This window comes from Typopeltis vanoorti, chromosome 6 (genome assembly GCF_054136105.1).
Source record: "Typopeltis vanoorti isolate ZY-2024b chromosome 6, IOZ_Tvanoo_1.0, whole genome shotgun sequence".
Lineage (NCBI taxonomy): Eukaryota > Metazoa > Arthropoda > Arachnida > Uropygi > Thelyphonidae > Typopeltis > Typopeltis vanoorti.
Window position 1 is genome coordinate 31,558,579 of NC_143554.1, and position 23,292 is coordinate 31,581,870.

General features: G+C 35.9%; 1 protein-coding gene across 3 annotated transcripts in view; it reads left to right on the forward strand.

Annotated features, from left to right (window-relative positions):
• Positions 1-23,292, forward strand: part of LOC150105360 (transducin beta-like protein 3) — a 324,945-nt gene that overhangs the window by 238,353 nt on the left and 63,300 nt on the right. For all 3 annotated transcript variants that reach the window (XR_016548482.1, XM_090394739.1, XM_090394738.1), the window contains exon 9: positions 19,246-19,368. Coding sequence is in view for 2 of the 3 variants with exons in the window: in XM_090394739.1 (XP_090250865.1) it covers positions 19,246-19,368 (123 nt within the window). In the remaining variant the exon portion in view is untranslated. The remainder of the gene's footprint in view (positions 1-19,245; positions 19,369-23,292) is intronic.

Consider the following 23,292-nt stretch of genomic DNA (forward strand, 5'->3'; position numbering starts at 1 on the left):
GATATCCCTCCCCCACTCAGTCAAATTCATCTGCTGTCTCTATCGCTCTCCTAATACCACCAATCATTCAGAGCTCTTTCATATCCTCTCCTTAAAAGTTGATTTTCTCCAGTTCCACTCTCCAAACAGCGAAATCGTCCTCCTGGGTGATTTCAACGTCCATAACACCAATTGATTTTTCTCTTCCAGTCATACAGATCCTGCAAGCAGAGATGCTGAAACATTTGCAGTCACTAATGATCTCACTCATATTGTTCAAAAACCGACTGGAATACCAGATAACCCAAACCACTCCCCAAATACCCTAGATCTCTTCCTTACTAATGACCCCTCCATATATGCAGTGAATGTAGTAAGCCCCCTGGGTAAATCTGACCACAACTTAGTGCTTATCTCCCCCCCCATCCAACAACGCCTACACAGTTACTCCCACACAAGAGTAGTTTGGCATTATAATAGTGCCAAATGGGACAGTCTCCGAGACTACTATGCTTCATTCCCATGGTTAGACTATTGTGGTTTCCAGTCCAGACATATACACTGAACACATCACCAAAGTGATCCTTGCTGGCATGAAAGTATATATTCCTCACACTACTCAGACCTGCCATCCCCTAACTAAACCCTGGTTCTCCAAAAAATGTGCCAAGGCTGTACAAATGAAAAATCAGGCATACCACAACTGGCTCAAATCAAGAACCCCATCCTCATTCATTGCCTACACTGAAGCCCGAAACAAATGCAAGAAAATTATCAATACTTCCAAAACAGATTTTGAACAGGCAAAAAAGCAGGAAGCTTGCAGCCTGTCCAAACGGCAGCCATGCCTTTTGGTCCCTTGCCAAGGCAATTGGCCGTAACTTTTGCTCTACACTATTCCTACCTCTATCATACCTAGATAGGCTCATTTGCAACATCACCCATAGAAAAAGCTAACCTCCTGGCATCACACTTTGCCTACAATGCACACATAACTGACAATGACAAATGCCCTCCAGTCATTCCAACCGCCCAACATACAACGCCCCCTATATCCTTTTGCCAAAAAGACATCACAAACCTGCTGTCTAAATTAGACACAAAAAAGTCTTGTTGCCCAGACGGAATTCCTCCAATTATCCTGAAGATCTGTGCATCTGAACTGACTCCTATCCTATGTCACCTGTACACACTCTTTTACTCCACTGGTATGTATATATATATGTATCCCAAAACCTGGAAACTGGCCTATATTCAACCAATTCCTAAAAAGGGTGACAAATCACTGCCATCCAACTACTACCCTATCTCACTCACTTCAGTCCTATCTATAGTAATGGAGAAAATCATCAAATCTTAATCTACCGTGAAAGTACCTGGCTATTAAGCAACCACCAGTACAGATTCTGCCAAAGCCATTCAACAGGAGATCTACTCTCATACATCACCCATCACTGGACAAACGCTATGGAGAAATTCAGCGAATCCCAAATAGTTGCACTTGATATCTCCAAAGCCTTTGACCGAGTCTGGCACAAAGGCTTACTAAGCAAACTCCCATCATTTGGAATGCCTCAGGACTTCTGCAGATGGATTACCAGCTTCCTGTCTGGACGCACACTATAGTAGAGTGATGGTAGATGGCTCCCTATCCTCTCACCATCCAACTAATGCCGGGGTCTCTCAAGGCTCAGTTCTCTCACCGACCCTCTTCCTTCTATATATCAGCGACCTACTTCGTTGACTTCTAACCCAATACACAGTTTTGCAGATGACAGCACACTACATTCCTCCCTTTCATTTGACAAACCCTACTCTACACAACTCACTTCAACCCACAGAACATCAACTACCACTTCCCTTAATTCTGACCTCCAAGCCGTCATCCGATTGGGCTCAGACAACCTTGTCAACTTCAACACTAGTAAAACCCAGTTCTGTCTTATTTCTCACAAAAAAAGAACCATTTTCCCCCAGCATTGTTTTTGATAACACTCAAATTCACAGACAAGACGAAATTTCTCTTCTCGGAATTACTTTGACATCAAGCCTCTCCTGGCATAAACGCATCACAACCACCTCAGCTTCCAAAAAACTAGGTTTTCTCTTTTGCTCAAGACGCTACTTCACCTCTAAACAGCTGTTAACACTATACAAGTTACAAATCTGCCCAGCTCTCGAAGACTGCTCTCACATCTAGAGTGGGGCTCCAAAAAAGCTCCCTCAAAATGCTTGACTCAATACAGAGGAGAGCAGTTAAACTAATAAATGACCCATCCCTCACTAATTCGCTCCTCCCCCACTTTCACATAGATGCTTGGTCTCTGCAATCTGTATATTCTATAAATATTTTCATGGGAAAGGTTCATTTGAAACAGCATCAATAATTCCCCCACCCTGTACTAAGCCCATTGGAACACGTACAGCTGCCTCCCAACATCCTTTTACAGCACACCTCGAAACCCACAGAACAAGTTTCTTCTCCTCCTCATTCATCCCTGCTACCGTAGTACTGTGGAACAGTCTTCCCCCTGACGTATTTCCCAAGTAATACAATATATACGCATTCAAATCAAATGTAAACAAGTTTCTCCTTTCACAACCCATCACCCGTATACGGTACTAACGTACTATAGGTTGACCAGCTAACCTTCTGTATATGGGCCCAACATAAAAGAAAAAAAATAATTTATAATTTTTCACTAATAAAAGTGAAACTGATCATTATAAGTTAAGAAATTATTTTGGTATAAATAATATATCAGCATTTAAATAAAATGGCAGTATTTATGTGTTAGGATGTCTGCTAATCAACAATTGAAAATGAAACAAGACATTCTTGATGTATTCTGCACTACTGCTTGAGGCACTTTAGTGTGACTTCTGGCAAAGTGTTCTCTCTTTTCTTTCTCAATAGCAGTGAGAGTAATTAAGGCCTTTAGCTTTTCCTCCAGTTAAGAGGATTAATATCAAATATTTCTAAGATGTAGATTATTTCATAAATAGCAACCAGCAGTAGAAGTAGTAATATTTAGATTTTTTTAAGAAAAAGAAACAAAAATAATACTACTGAACTTTCTTTTGTGTGGTGAAAATATAGCATAGTATTTCTAAAATTTCAAATAATTTCAGCAGACAGTAGAAAAGCTGATTTTAGATTGCAAAGAAATAGTACAAGGAATTAGAAGCTTCACAGTACAATAATATTATTGCCTTATCTCTTTTGTCAAAACAGTAAAATGAAGTAATAGATTTTGAATGCTGTCTGGAAAAGCTTTCAAACCTGTAGAAAAATGGAGAGGGGGAGGATATTAGAAAATCTTCAAAATGAGCATAAATTTTGAATCATTCGCATATATAATATCTTTCATATTATATTTTCAATATATCTACAGTGGTTACACACTGGATATTATCGTAATGTGCATCCTACAAAAAAAAAAAAAAAAGACGATGGCAAACAGTCTGCTAAAATATCATTGTATATAAATTTTTGATACTAAAAAGACTCGCAATCGGAAACTGAGTAATGCAATTTAACATCATTTGATGTTCATAAAAACAAAAAAAAAAAAAATTCGTTTCTAAAACAATGTAATGACCCATATAATGGTATTTTGCTAAGAAAGAAAGCAAAAGGTCAAATATCCTAGGACAGTAAAAAAAAAATTCAACACAGTACACGAAAAGACAGACGACACAAAGATTGCTCGCCAACAGTTAATTCACTAATGGCTCTAAAATAGCCGTAAAGGGGATTAACACGTTCGCCGGCAACTGCGAGTATACTCATAGTTGGTATATGAGCCTCACAAGCCAACTACAAATATACTCGTATGTCAACTCATACTGACCTTGAAGAAGTGAAAGTGCTTGGCATGCAGTAACAAACTATTCCCGAGAAGCCTGACAGTGAACTATGAGCCTCACAAGCCAACTACAAATATACTCGTATAGCGACCTGTACTGACCTTGAAGAAGTGCTTGGTGTGCAGTAACAAACTATGTATGAGGAGTGTGGCAGCGAACGTATTAACAGTGGAGGGAGGTAATGGCATGATAAAAGGTAGAATGTCGATGAAGTTTTGATCCATGAAAAAAGCTAGCATGGTCTGGCTATTTCACCCACCTTGGTTGGTTGGGAGGTTAAATAATGAAATTAAATCTGTTCATAATGGGCTAGTTTCAACTTTATCCCCAGATTTATTTGAAATAGTACAACATATTTCTACTGTTTCTGCAGACAAAATATTTGTTGCTATGTGGGAAAAACTGATACAAAAATTCAATCATTTTATTATTTGTTATCAGCCTTCTTTGTCATCACTGCCGATCCTCAAAAAGACAGTTATTAATATTTCACAATGGCCTATTTCTATGAGGAATTAAATGCACTTTCTGAAGGTCCAGGTTTTGTGATAGCACCAGAAGTCATTCTAATAATGGACTTTTTTTCTGATGATTGACAAAGGGCTATGTGATATTTCTTCAAATGTTCAGATGTTCCAAAATTGAAGGAGGAGATCTCAACTGTTTTCAAGTCAAAACCTTCTCCTTTGAATTTGTCTTACCTAGAAAGCCTTACTTTCTTTACAGAAGAAGAATAACTTTATTATTACCAAGGCAGATAAGAGAAAAAGCATTGAATACTATAGAAAATTAACTTTAATGCTCTTTGACTATTCTGCTTATTGTCCTCTCACTAACAATCCTATGATTAGGATCATTATAATGACCCAGATTAGGAAATTTAACTTTCTTATAGATAAGGTTTCTAATTGGAATGAGGAAACCAAGAAGAAACTCAGTGCTACTATGGGCATCCTTGTTTGTATATGGACTTCCAAAAGTTCACAATGCAAATATTGCATTGTGAACCTGATTGCCAATTGTGTGGTTAACCAAACACCTTTCTAAATTGCTTTCAGCATTCACAGGAAAGTCCTTTCTTTAATCAAAAATAGTTCTCATTTCAAAGCAACAATATCTTGAGCATAGCATCATCTTTTCCTAGGTGATATCCTTTTTTACAAATATTCTTTTAAATGAAACACTTAAACTTCTCAAGTAAGACTTTCCAGCAGATATTATCAAGTAGCAAGGTTTGACTTTCTCAAACTTAAGCAGCTCCTAGGAGATGTATTACTGTTTTACATTATGAGGAGAGGTCACTACCCAGACCGGTTTCGACCTTTATTGAGGTCTCATCAGTGAGTAGGTAGACCTGGAATACCAAGGTTAAGTGAAATGAACTTACATATACCCCTACTAATGAATTGCCAGACCGGTGTATTTATTATCCCATTAACTTAAGATAATTCATAATTAGTTTCCCTGTCATCTGCTTCTCATCATAATAGTGATACAGAGGTGGTCTGTCGTGTTACTATTCCATATGCTATAGGTGTCTTGGAAAGTATAGCCAGAATATTTAGATCTGTTGGCCTACAAGTGTCCTTCCCTATGAAAACAAGATATCTACTTTTCTCGGCTCAGCTAAAGATAAGTTTCTGCCTTTGATCCACCCTGCAGTGTATCAAATTCTTTGCCAGTATGAATTATATTTTATCCAAACAGGTAGATCAACAGCCATTCATTGTGCTGAACATTTAGAATATGTTAAGTTCCATGATCCAGAGTGATCAGTACTTACATGGTATGCGATCACCGCTAGACATAGAGTTCTTAGGAAGAAAATTAATGTTCTCCATAAAAGTAATAATCTCTTACAACTTTTATACAAAGCTACATTAACTGAATCTAAATAAAAGTGATAGACTTAAATTATGGAAAATAGTTGGGTGCTTAACCCCTTAACGTACAAAGACGTCTGTGACACGTCTTTTGTTTATTGCACCGAAATTGATATTGAATTTTGGTTTCACATATAAATACAACCGAATATAGAAGCTAGACAATCTTGTGCCTATTTCCTTTCAGCCGAGAAAAGTTGCCAATGGTGTGTATCAGCTACTTTGTTTGCGTTTGCACAAATTCATCATTATTTTTCAAATGATGAATTTGATCCAGCAAATCACCCTTGCCCAAAATTCGCCCAAAAAATTGGCAGAAAAACGTCCGCTTTCTGATTTTTAATTGGTATGTTAAGGGGGTTTAGGGTCAAACCTGTATACTGGGAGGTGATCTTGACGTCTCTTTTTAAGGAATGTGGAGAACCAACTGGGGCTTGTATTCATATTGGATTAAACATCATGTAAAATGATGATACAACATGAGAGAATTTCATGCTTGCTTGGGACCTTGCATTGTTTAATAAGGACTTTGTTGTTTTCATCAAGAGAAAACAACACAAAGTCAGTTACTAGAACAAATCCCAGAACACATCTCAACTCAACATCAGCAGAGTTTAAGATTGGCACTATTAATTAAGAAGTATCAATGGAAAAGAAATGGAGCTAGCAGAAGAAATGGATAAGTACCAGATTGACACAATATGTGTGGCCGAAACGAAGACAAAAACGGATGAGCAACGAATACAAAATGTTATATTCTGGCAATAATTACCAGGGAAAAGAAAGAATAGCTATCTATAGTATTCAACATTAAATATGAGAATAATTTTCTGAAATGCCAGGCGATTACAAGTAGAGTGATTTGTGCATGTGGATCCTATGGTTCCACAGAAGGTTCTACTAAGGAAGAAATGGAAAAAAAATTTAGAAGCATTAGAGAAGATAGAGCTTACACAATGAAGAAGGAAGAGTTGGTAATTGTTGAAAATCTAAACAGCAGAGTAGGAAATGATTATCATATAGAAATGTTTTTGAAAAATTTGAAGAAAAGAGCAAAATGCCTGCTGGATTTTGGTTCAGAACATGGATATGTTATTACTAACATCATGTTCCAACATAAAAATATACACAAATTCACATAGAAGATGGAAGAAATAAGAAAAGTCTCATTGACTATGATGTTATAGTTGATAGTGATATTTCCTGCTATTCAGGAGTATACAGAGCATTTGAAATAGGAAGTGATTACTATTTAGTTTTGAGCAGGATAAAATTGAATTTCTATTGAAAGGAAGAGTGTGTAAGAAAGTTTTAAAACAAATCAGAATTGAACTACTTTAAGAGGTGAACTTCAGACTCAAATACACAAACATCATTGAACAAAAAATAAAAGAGTTTGAAAACAAGAATCAAACCTTGGAGATTCAGTTGCAATTGCTGAAGAAAACATTAATTGATTCAGAAAGGAATGTGGTAAGGTTGTCTGTAAGGATAGAAAAATCAGAACTCCATTGTGGATTCAAGAAGTTAAAGTGGCAGTGAAGTAAAAGAAGAAAGCATATTGAAAATTCCTGACAAGTAATTCAGCTTGTGTTTGAATACAGAGAAAAATGTAAGAAAACGAAGCACTATGAAAAGCTAGCTAAACAAAAGTCATGGGCAAGACTTTGGTAAGAACATAGAAAATATCAGAAAGTGGTAGATTATTCTGGAGGCTGTTAAAAAGCATAGAAACAGAGGAAAAAGGACTCGGATGATAAAGTTGACATGAAAACTCAAGATAAAGATATTCTAGATGTCTTGAGTATATTTGAAGTAAAAAAAAGCCATCAAAAACCTGAAATGTAGAAATGCGGCAGGAATATATGAAATTCAATCAGAAATGCTAAAATATAGAAAAATAAAATTAAAAAATAGTCTAATTTTAGTTTTCTCATAACATCCATCTGTTAAAAAGGGAAATAAAAATTGAATAAAATTGAATGTGAGAATTACAGAGGTATTTCCCTACTGAATGTTCCTGGTAAGATTTATATAAGTATAATTGAGAAACACCAAGAACAGTTGTGGAAGAGAAGCTTGGTGAAGAACAAGCTGGATTCAAGCCAAATAGAGGTGGTCAGGATCAAATTTTCACTTTAAGACAAATAGTTAAGATATCATGGGAATATAACAAGGATTTGTATTTAAGTTTTGTTGATCTGCAATAGGCATATGACAAGGTGCCAAGAGGAAAGCTCTTCATAATGCTACAGTTATAAGGTGTAAATGGGACATCATCAAGCTTTACTTAGACAATATTGAGTTGTAAGTCGGCAGTTAGAAATGAAGGAGGTACAGGAAGATGGTCTGATGTTAAATCAAGTGTGTGACAAGGGTGTACATTACTTCCAATATTATTCATCATCTTTGTGGATCACATTATGAAGATAAGTGCTATTAAACTTTATATCAGAATTGGAGATGTTAATCTCTGCTCTTTACTTTATGTAGATGATGTTATACTTCTGAATAAATCCAGTACAAGTCTGCAAGATTCCCTGACTAAATTGAATAACTGTTGTAATAAATTTGGCATGAAAATCAGCAATAAAAAGACGATAAAAATAGGCAGAAACATTGAAAACATCAACTATATCTGTGGTTCTGAGATATATTATGGATCTGAGAGCTGGATTAGAAATAAAACACTTGTTCAGTGACTAGATTAATGGCGTGAACAGATGGCATCAATGGCGCTATCAAATTAAAAATGAGGATATTAGGAAAGAACTTGCCCTATTTAAATTAGGAATGTGTTAGCAGTATTGAACTCAGGTGGTATGGCCACTTAAACAGAAAGGGAGGCAAATGGCAAAACAAGCGTTCTTAGCCAGGTTGACAGGAGGTCCAAGATGTAAGTGGATCGCAACAGTGAAAGTGCCTTGGAATACAGAAATATAAGATCTGATAATGTTATTATGTGTTAGCAGGATTGAACTCAGGTGGTATGGTCACTTAAACAGAATGGGAGACAAATAGCAAAACAAGTGTAATTATCCATGTTGACAGGAAGTCCAAGATGTAAGTGGATTGAAACAGTGAAAAGTGCCTTGGAATACAGAAATATAAGATCTGATAATGTTATCATTATGACAGATTAATTTGGAGAACAATTGTTGATCGGAAGTTAGTAATTGTGTTACTTTTTCATGTAGTACTATCATAATATCCTGTTTATCCACTGAGGGTACATATCAACAATTTAATGATGATGATTAACTATAGTTCTTTACAAGTTCTAGAATTAATTTACATTTTTATTTTATTTTATAATTTAATTTTTGTTTTATTTATTATTATTACACTCTCCATGGAGTTGACAGACTCATCGTGGGAGGTTCATTCAATTGACGATATATTTATCATATAGAATCTTAAAATCCTTCACTTCTTGCATTAACAACACAACCTGGTAATGTATTCCATTCCCTGACAATTCTCCATGTAAAAAATCTACTCCTTACACCCCTCTTTACCACACTTACATAACTTCCAGGGATAACCTCTGGTTCTCCCCGGAAGTAACCTCCTACTCTTTTTATAATCCTCTCTGGGTTAATCTGATAAAATCCTCTCTGGGTTAATCTGATAAAATCCTCTCTAACTTAAATGTCTCGATCATATCACCTCTCATCTTCCTATCCATCAAACTCTGCAATCCACATTTCTTCAACCTCTCTCCAATGCCAATATCCCAAAGTCCAACATCATCTTAGTCACTTGCCTCTGGACTCCATTGTCTCCACATCACATTGAAAACCAGGTGACCAGATCTGACACAATAGTTCAAGTGCAGCCTGATCAGTGCCTTATACAGTTGCACAACCACTTCTTTATCCCTACATTTTAGAATACTTCTTATCATAGCAACACTATGATATGCAGCCTTTGCAACAATAGCAATATGCCTTATAAACTTCAGTCTACTGGCAATCATCAATCCCAAATCTCTAATCTCATCTACTTGCTGTATGGCACCATCGATATAGCACACAGCTTTATATTTCTACACTCCAAAACCATGCACTTATTGATATTAAAACTACAACCCCACAATCATACAAATTCATGCTGACCATCATAAAGAATGCTATGTCCATCAACCCAATTCTGTATTCTGTTCCTTACAATCTCTCCAATACCTTGACCACAACTGCAGTCATACAGACTGGCCTATAGTTGGAGACTTCTGTCTTAGAACCATGCTTGTGGAGTTGACCTGGTTATTTAATGAAAGTCTTGCAGTGAGTAGGGTTCCTAAGGAATACAAAGAAGGCATAACCAACTGTGGTGAGCATTCCTTAAGAATAATAATTTTATTTTTATTTTTTATTTAATAATTTATTTATTATTATTTTTATATCTTTTCTAAAGTTATTTTTACTAGAACCTTAATGTAGACCATGACACTTGTGAAGTGCATATCCATACGGTTCACCCATTTTTAGTGTGGACTTTACCTGTTTTGTTCTAGTTAAATTTGAAAGTCATACTGAAGATGCACTTGATATTGGAGTATGTTTCCATATTCTGGTTAACTAAGGAAAAAATATTGCTATTTCTGTATATAATGTAGATTAATGTTTGCACTATTGCAGGAACTTGTTGATAATTCCTCAGGTAAACAAAAACATTTTCATAAATATTTTAACTACTATCTTGCAACAAGCAGCTACAATAAGTTGTCTACTGAAGTAATGTCTATATGCATTTAGAAAAAAGATTGAAAGATTACTTCATGGGACTGAATAATATTAACTTTTTTGTTATGGATACATTATATAATTACTAGAATTGTTATGCTATGTCTTACAGTATATGCTTATGTCATATGTTCTCTCATGCAAAATGATCCTAGATCAAGTCATATGATTAATTACATTTGTATCACATATATTTTTATAATAACCAGTATGGAGATATTTAGCCTGTGCACACATTATACAGTTCCGATACAAGATTATATGAGATTCCAAACTCTCTGGCAATATCAGTAATTCAGTGGCCTTCTTCATGCTTTACAGTAATTCTTCCCCACATGAAATCATCTGGATGCTGTCTTTGAGACATTATAAGATATCCAAGTTTCCAACTTTATTCTTTCACAAAAAGCTTCCTTGAAACACAATTCACTTAGTGCCACTTTTTAATTTTTTATCCTGTTGAGTGCTACCACATGATCCCTTTTCATGTGATTCTAAAATTTGAATGGGTACCTGCTTTCATCTCAAAATCAGTTATACGAATTGCCACAAGCTGATTTCTCTGAATTTGCAGTTGTAATCTTCAGAAATAGCGTTTTCCCTAGGTTTTGGAAAAACAAGGTATTCTGCCATAGAAAGTTACTTTCCTAATTAGAGAATGCCATCTAGATACAATCAAGGCAATAGAGAGGCCTTGATTGTATGATCTATAATCATATTCTATGAAAAAAAAAAAATTTTTTTTTTCATAGTTCTGTAAATGGAACTTCCCAAGGACATTTCAAACATATTGTGAAGACTCAAAATCTCTTGCATTTTGAGGAATTAGCAGAAAAATAGTTTTGCATCCTGGACACACACACAGTAGGTTCTTCATATTTCCTTCTCTCACCTCATGATTGTGTATAAAGAGTTAATAAATTGAACATAAAAAGTTTGTAAAGCAACCATTTCAGTGCAATAAATATGAACAAGAATGTTTGAAAGCTCTTGGTCACACTCTAAAATTCGATGTAGCTTAAAAATACCAAAGCACTTTACATCGATTTTTACATAGTTCAAGTCTCATGAGAACTGTAAATAATCTTTGTTTCCATGTATATTTTGCTAAATATTAATGTAGTTAACCCTATGGGAAGTGACTGTATTTATTATTTTAACGTCAAAAACAAAGGCAATGCTTTGTCATCAGAACTTTGTATATAGCTATGTGTAAGAGCACAAGAAAGTTGTTTACTATTTTTGTATATGAGAAAGTTGCTTACAAGCTCTACACATAACACCTTTAAAGTTAATATCTAAGAGTGCCGCTAGGTTTAGAGAAGTTTCCGCAGCCCGAAAGGACAAGCAAAGTATTATAGCGGTCTGCTAGTTTTTAGAGACAAGTTTCCACTGCCTGGCAAAATACGATCAAAAGAGTGCACGGAGGAGAACAAAGAGCAGGTTGAACTTAAAAGAAGATGAAAGAGTCATGCCGAATTCTTAGGGGCTTACAATCCTTGGTGCAAGGTGCCGAGAAGGTGAAAATAAAAGAGGACTCAGCCAAACATCAAGAGGCAGTCTCTGGCAGAGAATATGGGCAGGCTTCCAGTCGTTGGCAGAGGAGAGGCAGTCGGAACCAGAGGAAGTCGGAACCAGAGCAGTGGCAGCATTAGAGCAAGGCCCCAGTTACTAAGAGGGAATGTCCAGGTCCAGTTGCTGACAGAGGAGAGCCGAGATCCAGGTGCCAAGAGAGCAAAAGGCAAAGCATTGTTACCGAAGAGAGCCAGAACAGTCATGCGATTAGAAGCAGAAATTCTCGAAGTAGGATCCAGAGGAGAATTTGCCTATATGCTGAAACCTCTTGCATGTTGGCCAAGTGGTTAGCATATCCACTCCCCAGCCAAAAGGCTGTGGGTTTGAATCCTGCTGTGGGCATGAATGTTTGTGATTGTCTGTGAAAGTACTAGTGGTGGTAGCCGACGGTAGATGGCGTTGGGGTTAGATGATGAAGGTTGGTGGAGTAGTGAGACGAAGAGTTGTAGAGTAGATGCCTCCCTCGACGAGTCTTTGGACTCCCTGGAGGTGTGATATAATAATAATAATAATAATCATAATGTGCTATTCGAGTACTGCAGATTGCAGTCCAAAAGCCCGCCAATATCCCGACGTGATACCACTGAAGCAAAACACTCCTGAAGGAAGCTTAAGATCTGAGATGAAAGAAATGCCATAGAAACTTTAGTGCAAGACTCTTGACTAAATGTGCAATACAGAGCCTCTGTAAGTTCCATCCTTTTGTAAATTTTCTCTTATAATCTAGGAGATATGTTATATACGGACTGTTCAGAATTAGCTTAATAGTAATAAGAAGTGTCCATAAGAGAGTCAATTGGTATGTCAGAAGTTGATATCAAATTTGTAAGAATAACCTCTTTGTGAATAAACTAGAAGTTTAATAAGTTGAATTTGTAAGCAGAGAGTAAATAAGTTTTTGAGTTAAAGAGATTATTTAGTGTTGAAGTAAAAGGGTTCTAATTTTATGCTAAAGATTTTTTTAGCTGGGTAGAGAAAGCAATTCTCCCTGTTGTTTGTTCCATGTATATTTTAAATTAATGTAAATAAATGTGTTTTAATTATTTGTTAAAAGAGTGCTGCCTGATCCTTTATTTTACAATCGCACTGTTCCTCTTGAATAAATCAGACTTGTGAGTGGGGAACAACTAAGGCATTAAAAGCAGAGTTTAATACTTATAGAACCACGACTGTTTATATAAACTTTGTTGAAAGACTTTACGCTAGTAAGAGAGAGAGAGAGAGATCTACCAGGCGTTTTATTGAGTCTTATGCCGAATATCTAACAAATAAATTTTTCAGTGTTCATAGGCATACAACTAGTAAATATGGAAGGTGGATAAACATAATATGCAGTAGAGTAAGTGAGAAAGGTTATGAGAGGAAAAGCGCACACTGTTAAATGGTAAATAGAATAAAGACATTACAATATAACGCAGCAGACAACAATATTGGTTACAACACTTGCAAACATAGAATATTTTTGCAATCCTTGGAAATGCAGAATGATAAAAAATGTTTATGATTGGGTAACACATTACTGTTCCAGTGCAGCAAATTAATATTAATGTAAGATGTAATCAATATAATTGTTTTTTTTTCTGATGGGATTACAATAAATGCACTTTAGTTTAATCCTTTATCCAAGTGTGAGCAAACAGAGTTTGCGCCTGAAAGTATCTTCAGGACTGGGGTAAGGTGGTACAACACCAGGTCACTCCTTGCAAAGGTGGAGCAAGCTACCAACACTCCGATCTCAGTATCTCCCATAATGCAAAACACATCTCCTTGCGGACATGTCTAATGTTATGCATTAAGGGAAGGGCCACGACCCAGACTAGTTTCAACCTTTATTCAGGTCTCTTCAGTGGAGTGCTCTGGTGTTGTACCACCTTACCCCAGTCCTGAAGATACTTTCAGGTGCAAACTTTGTTTGCTCACACTTGGATAAAGGACTAAACTAAATTTATTATACTCTAACCAAGTGAAAAATAAACTTTCAACATCTTTCTCTAAATCCAGAGTAATTTATTAAAAAAGGGTGGCACACCATTTGGCAACTCCTATAGGTAGAGATGACCTGCTAATGCTTCTGCCTGGTATCTCCACTTGGGCCTGGCTCCCACTGAAGAGACCTCAATAAAGGTCGAAACTAGTCTGGGTTGTGGCCCTTCCCTTAATGCATAACATTAGACATATCCGTAAGGAGATGTGTTTTGTATTATGGGAGATACAGAGATAGGAGTGTTGGTAGCTTGCTCCACCTTTGCAAGGAGTGCCCTGGTGTTGTACCCTTACCCCAGTCCTGAAGATACTTTCAGGCGCAAACTTTGTTTGCTCACACTTGGATAAAGGATTAAATTTATTATACTCTAACCAAGTGAAAAATAAACTTTCAATAAATGCACTGTAATAGATGTAATAAATGTACTGCATTTTGCACTAATTACAAAACTGCATTATAGGGAAAACTGCACCTATTTGAAACTGTGAATTGCTGTAATTGATTGGCTTTCCCATATTAGCTGGCTTATAATCATGCTCATGCTGCCTCATCAGTCAAGTATCAAAAGTCCTCCTAGACATTATTCTTGAAAGAAATAAAAGAAAAATGAACATAGAAATAAATGATACACAAAGTGGCTTCAAGGAAAATGTAGGTACAAGAGAAGGTATTTTCAACATCAGAACTATCATAGAAAGATATCTAGAAAAACAAAAAGATGTGTACCTCTGCTTCATAGATTACAAAAAGGCATTCGACAATGTCCAACATGAACAATTAATTGAAATCCTTTCAAAAATAGGCATGGATGGAAAAGACACTACGCTATTATCTAATCTTTACTGGGAACAGACTGCATCTTTGAGAATAAATAGAGAGACCTCAGAAGAATTCCCAGTTCAGAAAGGTGTTAGACAAGGCTGTATCTTTTCTCCGATTCTCTTTAACCTGTATACAGAAGAAATATTTAATAAAATTAGTAACCTCAAAGGAATCACTGTAAGGGGCAGAAATATTAATAACCTAAGATATGCATATGACACGGTTCTTCTAGCTGAAAACAAATATGACCTCAAAACTCTTATAGATGAAACCCTCAAGTATAGCGAACAGTATGGCCTCAGTTTCAATTTTAAAAAGACAAAAATCATGATAATTTCAAGAGAAAAGAAAATACCAAAAATTTGCTTCAATATAAAAGGAAATAAATTAGAACAGGTGCAAAACACATATACCTCGGACACTTGATCACAGAGAATGACAGGACAGAAGATGAAATTAGAAAAAGGATTGAAATTGCAAGGTCAACTTTCAACAGGATAAAAAATCTACTAACATCTAGAGAATTAAATCTGAAAACAAGACTAAGAATCTCCAAATGCTACATATGGTCTACATTATTATATGGAGTAGAGACATGGACACCCTCCAATCTGAGTGTGAAAAAACTGGAGGCCTTTGAAATGTGGATACTGCGAAGAATTATGAGAATATCATGGAAAGGCAAATGAAGAGGTACTAGAGATGGCAGGCATAAACAGGAGCCTGATGAAAGACATTAAAAAGAGAAAAGTCAGATATTTTGGACATATTCTGAGACTTAACTGCCTACAAAGGACACTTCTCGAAGGAACTGTTGATGGAAAGAGGAAGACAAAGACTGGAGTGGATGAAAAATATAGAAGACTGGACCTATCTCTCATATGAGGAATGCAGCAGAGAGGCGCAGAATAGGACATGGTGGAGACACATGGTAGTCAATCTCCTGGAGGGAGAAGACACCTGATAGGACAGGAGTCATGCTGCCACATACTCTGCCTTGACTATTCTGGAGGAGGTTTGAGTAGTATTGTTATATTTTAAGGTGCTTGATTAGCTCCAAGTATGTTATTCCCCACCTGTATTGTATATATTAAAGTCAGTCATGAAGTAAGATAACGATATGTTTTAGTATTCCCCACCTGTATTGTATATATTAAAGTCAGTCATGAAGTAAGATAATGATATGTTTTAGTATTCCCCACCTGTATTCAACCTATATATTAAAGTCAGTCATGAAGTAAGATGACTATATATTTAATTTTATTTTAGAGGGTTAGAATGTTTCAGATTCGTATCCGTGATGGTGCATTGATTTCAGGATCAACATGCAAAGAATGAAGCTCTAGTATATACAGATTTAAATTGTTTACTGAAAACATATAAATATATACAATAAATACAATTCCCAATAAGTAATTCACTCTATCTCTTTAATAGCTCCTTCTTTATAAAATTGAAGTAATGAATTAATCTCTAACTTTCTTAGTACATACAAATAATTAAATGGCCATTTTAGGAATTACATAAATAAGCTCAGTGATATTATTCTGTTTTATCATTCAAATTCCTCAGAGTACAAAGTTTAAAAGGCCTCACTGAATTATTATTATTATATCACACCTCCAGGGAGTCCAAAGACTCATCGAGGGAGGGCATCAACTCTATAACTCTTCGTCTCACTACTCCACCACCCTTCATCACCTAACACCAACGTCATCTACCGCCACTAGTGCTTTCACAGACATCCATGCCCATGGCAGTATTCGAACCTGCAGCCTTTTGGCTGGAGAGCAGGTACGCTAACCACTCGGCCAACCAGGCTGGCAAAAGTTTTTTCACTAGTTGCAGAAGCTCTTCTTGTCTGCATTTACTAAACAGTGTACACACCAGCTGATGTTCTGAATGAACCAAATGAATACAGGTAACCCTCGTATAACATGGATGTTTGGTTCCATAGATATACTGCGTTATATAAATCGTGTTATGCGAGACTTAAATCACATAGAAAAAGTAGGGTTATGTTCCGAAATCTTTTTTTTTTAATTATATAAACAACAATGACATATCCAACAAAAATATATTTTATTTTATTCAGATAATTCATGTAAGTTAAGAAAATATCTAAACTATGAAACAAATACATAGTATAAACTTATAAAAATTACAGATTGTACACAAATTTCATTGCACATAATGCATAAATGTTTTAGGAAAAATAAAATGAAATGCATGTTTTAATTGTCATCGCTGTCTTCAAAACTAACATTCCGAAGATGTTCTTTATTTACGAGTGGCCAGACATCGTCATCACTTGAAATCTCTTGGACATCATTTGTATAATTCTCATTGCATACTTCGGCTGGTTTAGTTATCAAGAAGTCAATAATAAGACCTTGCTTACTACTATGCTGCAATATTTTATTAAGTTCATATTATGGAGCTAAACAAATATCCAATTGTCTCGTGAATTTTCCAGAGCGCACATTGAGGGTTCATTATTCCGTAAAATACCTTCTTAACTTTCTTGCCAAGTTCGATCCTTCTGCTAATTTCTTTAAACTAAATTCTTTAACGGATTCATCACAATTAGAATCTTCAGGAGAACTTTCCCCACTAGTTGGTTTGACGTCATCTATTGATTGTACCAGTTCCTCCTCATTTAAATCTGTTTCCCCATCAATTAATTCGCTAATTTCATTTTCAACCATATCACACAAGTCCTCTAAGTGGTCATTACTATAAAAATAAATTTTTACATAAAAAAAAAACGTTATATATTGCATGTAACTCACCAGAAAATAAAGTGCTCAGCTTTGAGATGAACACACTTATGATTTTTAATGCGCTTTCCTGGCAGAAAACGAAGACAATTTTCAACAATAAACACTTTATATGGTAAACAATTGACATACATGCATTGTAAAGGGTATTTCCCCTAATATAAATTCGCTACTTATAACTATATGTGCGATATGGGCAGACGCAGATTTAACGAAGATAACATTTGATTTTTAAGTCTCGCGATGAAAAATATATGAAAAGATAAAGAATTTATCTTTTCATAAATTATTCATAAGTTACTAGAATTTGTAGACCACGATATATCGAAACTGCGTCGTATAAGTACCTCTTTATACGAGGGTTACCTGTATTTGCAATTATGCATTTAACCCTACAGAGGTTGGTCGTGGCTGATCTGACAGATACAAATAAATTGTTTAATATAAATATTCTTACATATATCCAGTGTATAGCTTGGAGGTCATGAATAGCTGCGCATGCATATATTATGAGTGATATTCCATACTGTTTATGCGGTCAGTTTTGGTTTTACACGTGTTATGTAAAGGTGTGTGATATTTCATAGTAAATTGTATCAGTTTAGTATTGGTTTAGTTATTTTTTTTTTTTATTTACTGTTGAATATGGTGGGAAAAATATATTGATTGGATAATCCATCAGATGTTGAAGAGATTCAGCGATTTTGTTACTCAAGTCCGATGATGACAATGATAGAGTCGACTGCGAAAGTGAAAGTAATAACAGTATTGGTTTAGTTGTTGTTTTTTTTCTTTGTTCAATAATTTCTAGATTGTAACTGAAAATGAATAAACCATCATGTATTATAACGTGTGAATAGACGTATATATGTTCCATCATGTATTATTTTTGCAGTGTTTTTTTTTTTTTTTTTTTTTTAAGTTTTATCGCATTTTAGCACATGCTAGTAATAAATGTAGCGCTCAGATTCACGTGACCTATGCTGCAATTTTTGGGAATGGCCAATCTTGGGAATTACCAGGCATGAATGCCATAACAAAACAGTGCTAAATGGAACACTATTAAATGGGGGTATTATTGATTTAAATATTGCTTTGTATTCATCGTTAGAGACTGAAGGTAAGTCAAGAATTAAGTAATTCTATGTTTTAAGGCTATTATTTGATAGACTTAGGAACTTTCTTGTAAGATTTCAAGCATGGTTAATTGAAGGCTGTAAGCTTGAATTCTTACAGTCACTCTTCTGCTGAACTGGTTACTACATTCCTCATGTTAAAATACATGCCACTGCTGCACAACTCCATCTACTGTGCAGCTTAAAATTAATCAAGCCAGTTTCTTGCCATTCTCTTTCATTCCATCTAATGAACTGCAACCCCCCTGGTTATTCACAAATCATAATGTAAGGTTCCATCTTTATCTAACAGCTGGCTGACATAATATGAACACTGATACACTGCAAGTTTTCTAACAATTTGTGTATTGATGTGCACACACACAGACTTTAAAATTTATTCATTTTTATTCTTAGTCTTGTTTTTATTAGTAGACATTAGAGAGTTATTATTTATACAACTTTTAAAACAAAATTCTGTATATTTTCTAGGTGAAGTTAAGGATCTGCATTATAATGATACCGGACTAGAAAGAATAGAAGCACTTTTTGTGCATGAAAACTTACTATTTTCATCAAGTTACAATACCTGCAATTCTGTTGGAAGCATCAATGGTAATGTATCTTTTTTTTTTTCTTTTTTATATATATATATATATATATAATGGAACTTGTGCCATGATAACATTTATTAGATGCACATATTCCCAAGAGTATAGTAATTTTAATATAGGCAAATCAGCCATCAGAACACGTGCAATTTACAGACAAAAAATACTGTCGGTGGTGGATGATGGGTAGTAGATGCTGTTGATGGTAGTTGTGTGTAGTAGGAGAATTAAGTAATAGGGGAGATGGTTAGATATGTGTAGTGGAGTAGAGTGCCGTCCTGTGATGAGTCCTTGTCTTCTTGGTGGTGTCATGATGATGATAATAAATATTTCAATCAGAAACTAACTGGTCATCATCATCAGTGTATTAGCATAATCACAAGGTGATTATGCTATGACAAAGAATGTTAATTCCTATTTACAAAGCTGAGCCACATGCTGTATTCCACCTAGTGGGTGGATATAATAAAATAAGATAACAATTTAGGCCCAAATTTAAACTTAAATTATTTGAAATAAAATTAATATACAGCATATATTAAATTTTTTAAAAATAATGAAAAATAAATAAATAAAATAATAATTAAAATTGTGTGGAGGGGATTTTGCTTGCCATTTGTGAGCATTAGACTCTCCCAAATCTTTGCAACAGAGAGACAATCATCCTGATTTAAATTTGGGCAGTGTAGAAGTGCTTCGGCACTTTATTTAAATAACTGCTTAAACCTAAACCTGTACTGATGTAAAAGGCAAGTATTGGACCGTAGGATATCATGCTCATCAGTGTCCACTCCATGCTGAGCAAAGCCAGATTTTTCTTGTTTATTGTTGTTAATATGAGATTGGTATTCTTGTATACTTTGGATAAACAGGACATTAAACAACTACTTAATGTCCTGTTTGTCCAAAGTATACGAGCAGAGGCACTCACATTGAACTTGGTAAGCATCAGGGAGGGAGAGAGAGAGAGAGAGAGAGAGAGTGGGGGTGGGCTATTTATCTTTTGTGGATGGTAACCAGGAGGAGATTTTGTTGATAATGAAAAAAAAGTAAGAACTAAATTATATCTTTTCAGGATCTTAGCAATCATCCCAGAGATGTCTGTGATATATCGGATAGGGACTCGCCATACAGGCTCAGGATTTTTGGCGATGGGCTTGTAAGAGTCTAAGATGCATTTAAACTCCTTGAGGTGAAACCATTCTGCGGTGAGATGGTTTGGAATTGGAGCAGATAACACATGCTCTATTGAGCAAAGAATTGACGTTGTGTATTTTTTAAGATGTGCTGTATGTAGCTGCCTGTGAACGTAGGTTTGTGGTAAATAGAAGTAGCAAGTATTTCAGAAGGAGTATGGGAAAGGAGGACATCTGGAAAGGCTGATTGTCCATCCTTTTCTTTTCTATAGTGAAGTTAATGCGGTGGCTGTTGATTTTGGTTAAAGGAGAGTAGAGATTCTTCTGAGTCTGGTTAGATGGCTAATAAAGAGATTCTTCTGAGTCTGGTTAGATGGCAAACACATCATCTACGTATCGGACCCAAAAGGAAAGTGGGGTTGTATTGGAGAGAATAGGGATTCTTCAAGATGATCTAAGTAGAAAGTAGCAAGTGCAAATGATAAGGAGCTTCTCAAGGCAGTTCCTTCAATCTGTTTGTAGAATTGGCTCTTTCAGATGAAATAACCTGATTGCATGGCAAAGTCAGACAGTTCAACTATGTCTGGAGGAAACTCATCTGATAACAGTTGCAGAGTGTCAGCTAGAGGTAAACTAATAAATAAGGACTGGATATCAAAGCTAATCATAAGGTCTATTTGCTGAACGGTTAAATTTTTTATTTTTGTCAAAAAAACGTGATGAATTCTTCATGAAGGTTTGTGTGTGACCAGTATGGGAGCTTAAAAGATGAGCTAGGAATTTGGCTAAGTTATAGGTGGGGGAGTATGCAGTCCACTGTGGATCTGAGTGTAACTCATTCCTTATGTATTTTGCATTTTTGGATGGCCATAAGAATGTGGACTTCTACCAAAATAGGCTTCAATTTTTTGATAGTATCTTCATCCGACCTAATCACTTTGTTGAGTAAGGAATTAAGTTTGTTAATTTGGTTGTTGGTATGTAGGGGTTCTGAGGAATCTCCTGGTAAGTGAACTGATCTTGTAACAGAAGAGAAATTTTTTTTTTGTTGTACTCAGTGGTGTCCATTATAACTACCACATTATTCTTGTCTTCTTTTGTAGGGTAAGATGATTATTATATCTCGGATTTTAGGGCCTTGATTTAAGTTAGAGATAAGTTTTGGTGAGGAAGTTTATGTCTGAAAAGTGCTGAGGAGACCTCAAGTAAGAGTTTATTAGTGCCATCACTTCTGGTCCTGACATCCTGTCCTGATGGTATCCTGCCTATTCTGTTAAAATATTGTGTCCCAGAACTAACACTATCCTGTATCACCTCTTCAGTCTATTCTATTCAGCTGGCATCTATCCTACAGCATGGAAACAGGCTCACATCCAGTCCATCCCAAAGAAAGGTGATAAAAGTCAGCCAGTGAACTACTGTCCAATTGCTCTGACTTCTGTTTTCTCTAAAAGCGTGAAGAAGGTCATTAACAACCAACTTCTGCACACCTAGAGACTTATCGACTAATCAGGGACCAGTAATATGGATTCTACCACTCTCAATTAACAGCTGATCTTCAAGCCTTCACCACCCACCACTAAACTTAAGCCATGGAAAAATTCGAAGAAACTCAAGTGGTTTTCTCTCGACATCTGAAAAACATTTGCTTAGGTTTGGCACAGAGCCCTACTTAGCAAACAGCAATTCTGTGCTCTGCCTTCCATATTCTTCAACCGGATCACCAAGTTTCTTACCAAATCGCTCACTTTAAGTCATGATGACTGATTTTCTCTCCTCAGATTTCCTTATCAGTACAGGAGTACTCCCAGGTTCTGTGCTTTCATGCAATCTCTCTTCCTCCTGTATATAAAAGGCCTACTCTCACAGACTTCAAATCCTGTCCATAGCTTTACAGATGACAATACACTGCATTCCCCCTTTTCATTTGGCAAACCTTGCAATGTCCAGTTGCTAGAAAAAATCCTCAAGATCCACCATGATCAACCTCCTGAACTCTGATCTTCTAGCCATGTTTCAGTAGGGCATGGACAACCTTATAGACTTCGTGACTTTCCCGGCACAAACACATCTCAACTACAGCTTCTGCAGCTTCCAAAAACTTTGTTTACTTTTCCGCTCAAGACACTACTTTATAGCTGCTAACTCTATACAAATTCCAAATTTTTTCAAATGTGGAATATTGCCACACTTATTTGGGGGTGATGCACCAAAATCCTCCCTAAGATTGTTCGATGCTACCCAGATGAAGCAGTCTGGTTAATTAATGATCCCTCTCTCGTGTATCCACTTCATTCGCTTTTCCGTTGACATTCAGTTTCCATCTTATGACTGTTCTACACATACTTCCATGAACAATGCTCTGCTGAATTGGCTATTTACAGTCAGCTTGAAATTTGCCAAACCAACTTTTATGCCTCCTCTTTCATTCCATCACTTCTGTTCTTTGCTTTCCTTAACAACCCTCTGACTGTTCAGAACAGAAGAAATGTGAACAGAATCCTCCTTTTTTCTTATCTGCACCTGGAACTGATATACTATAGGTCACAAGACCTACAGAATGCTGTGTATCTGTGTATATATATATATAGAGAGAGAGAGCGGTGGGATATATATAAACAAAAAAAAAGTCAGGGATGTAACTATTTTGCCAACAGTTGATGATAGTGATCATGTGCACTAACTGGGGAAGTAGCTAAGTACAAATAATACGATGTATTAAATGTGTCCCTATAGTTCAAAGAACAAACAGAGTGGACTGAGGCAGATGTGCAGCCTTATTAAGCAAGCAA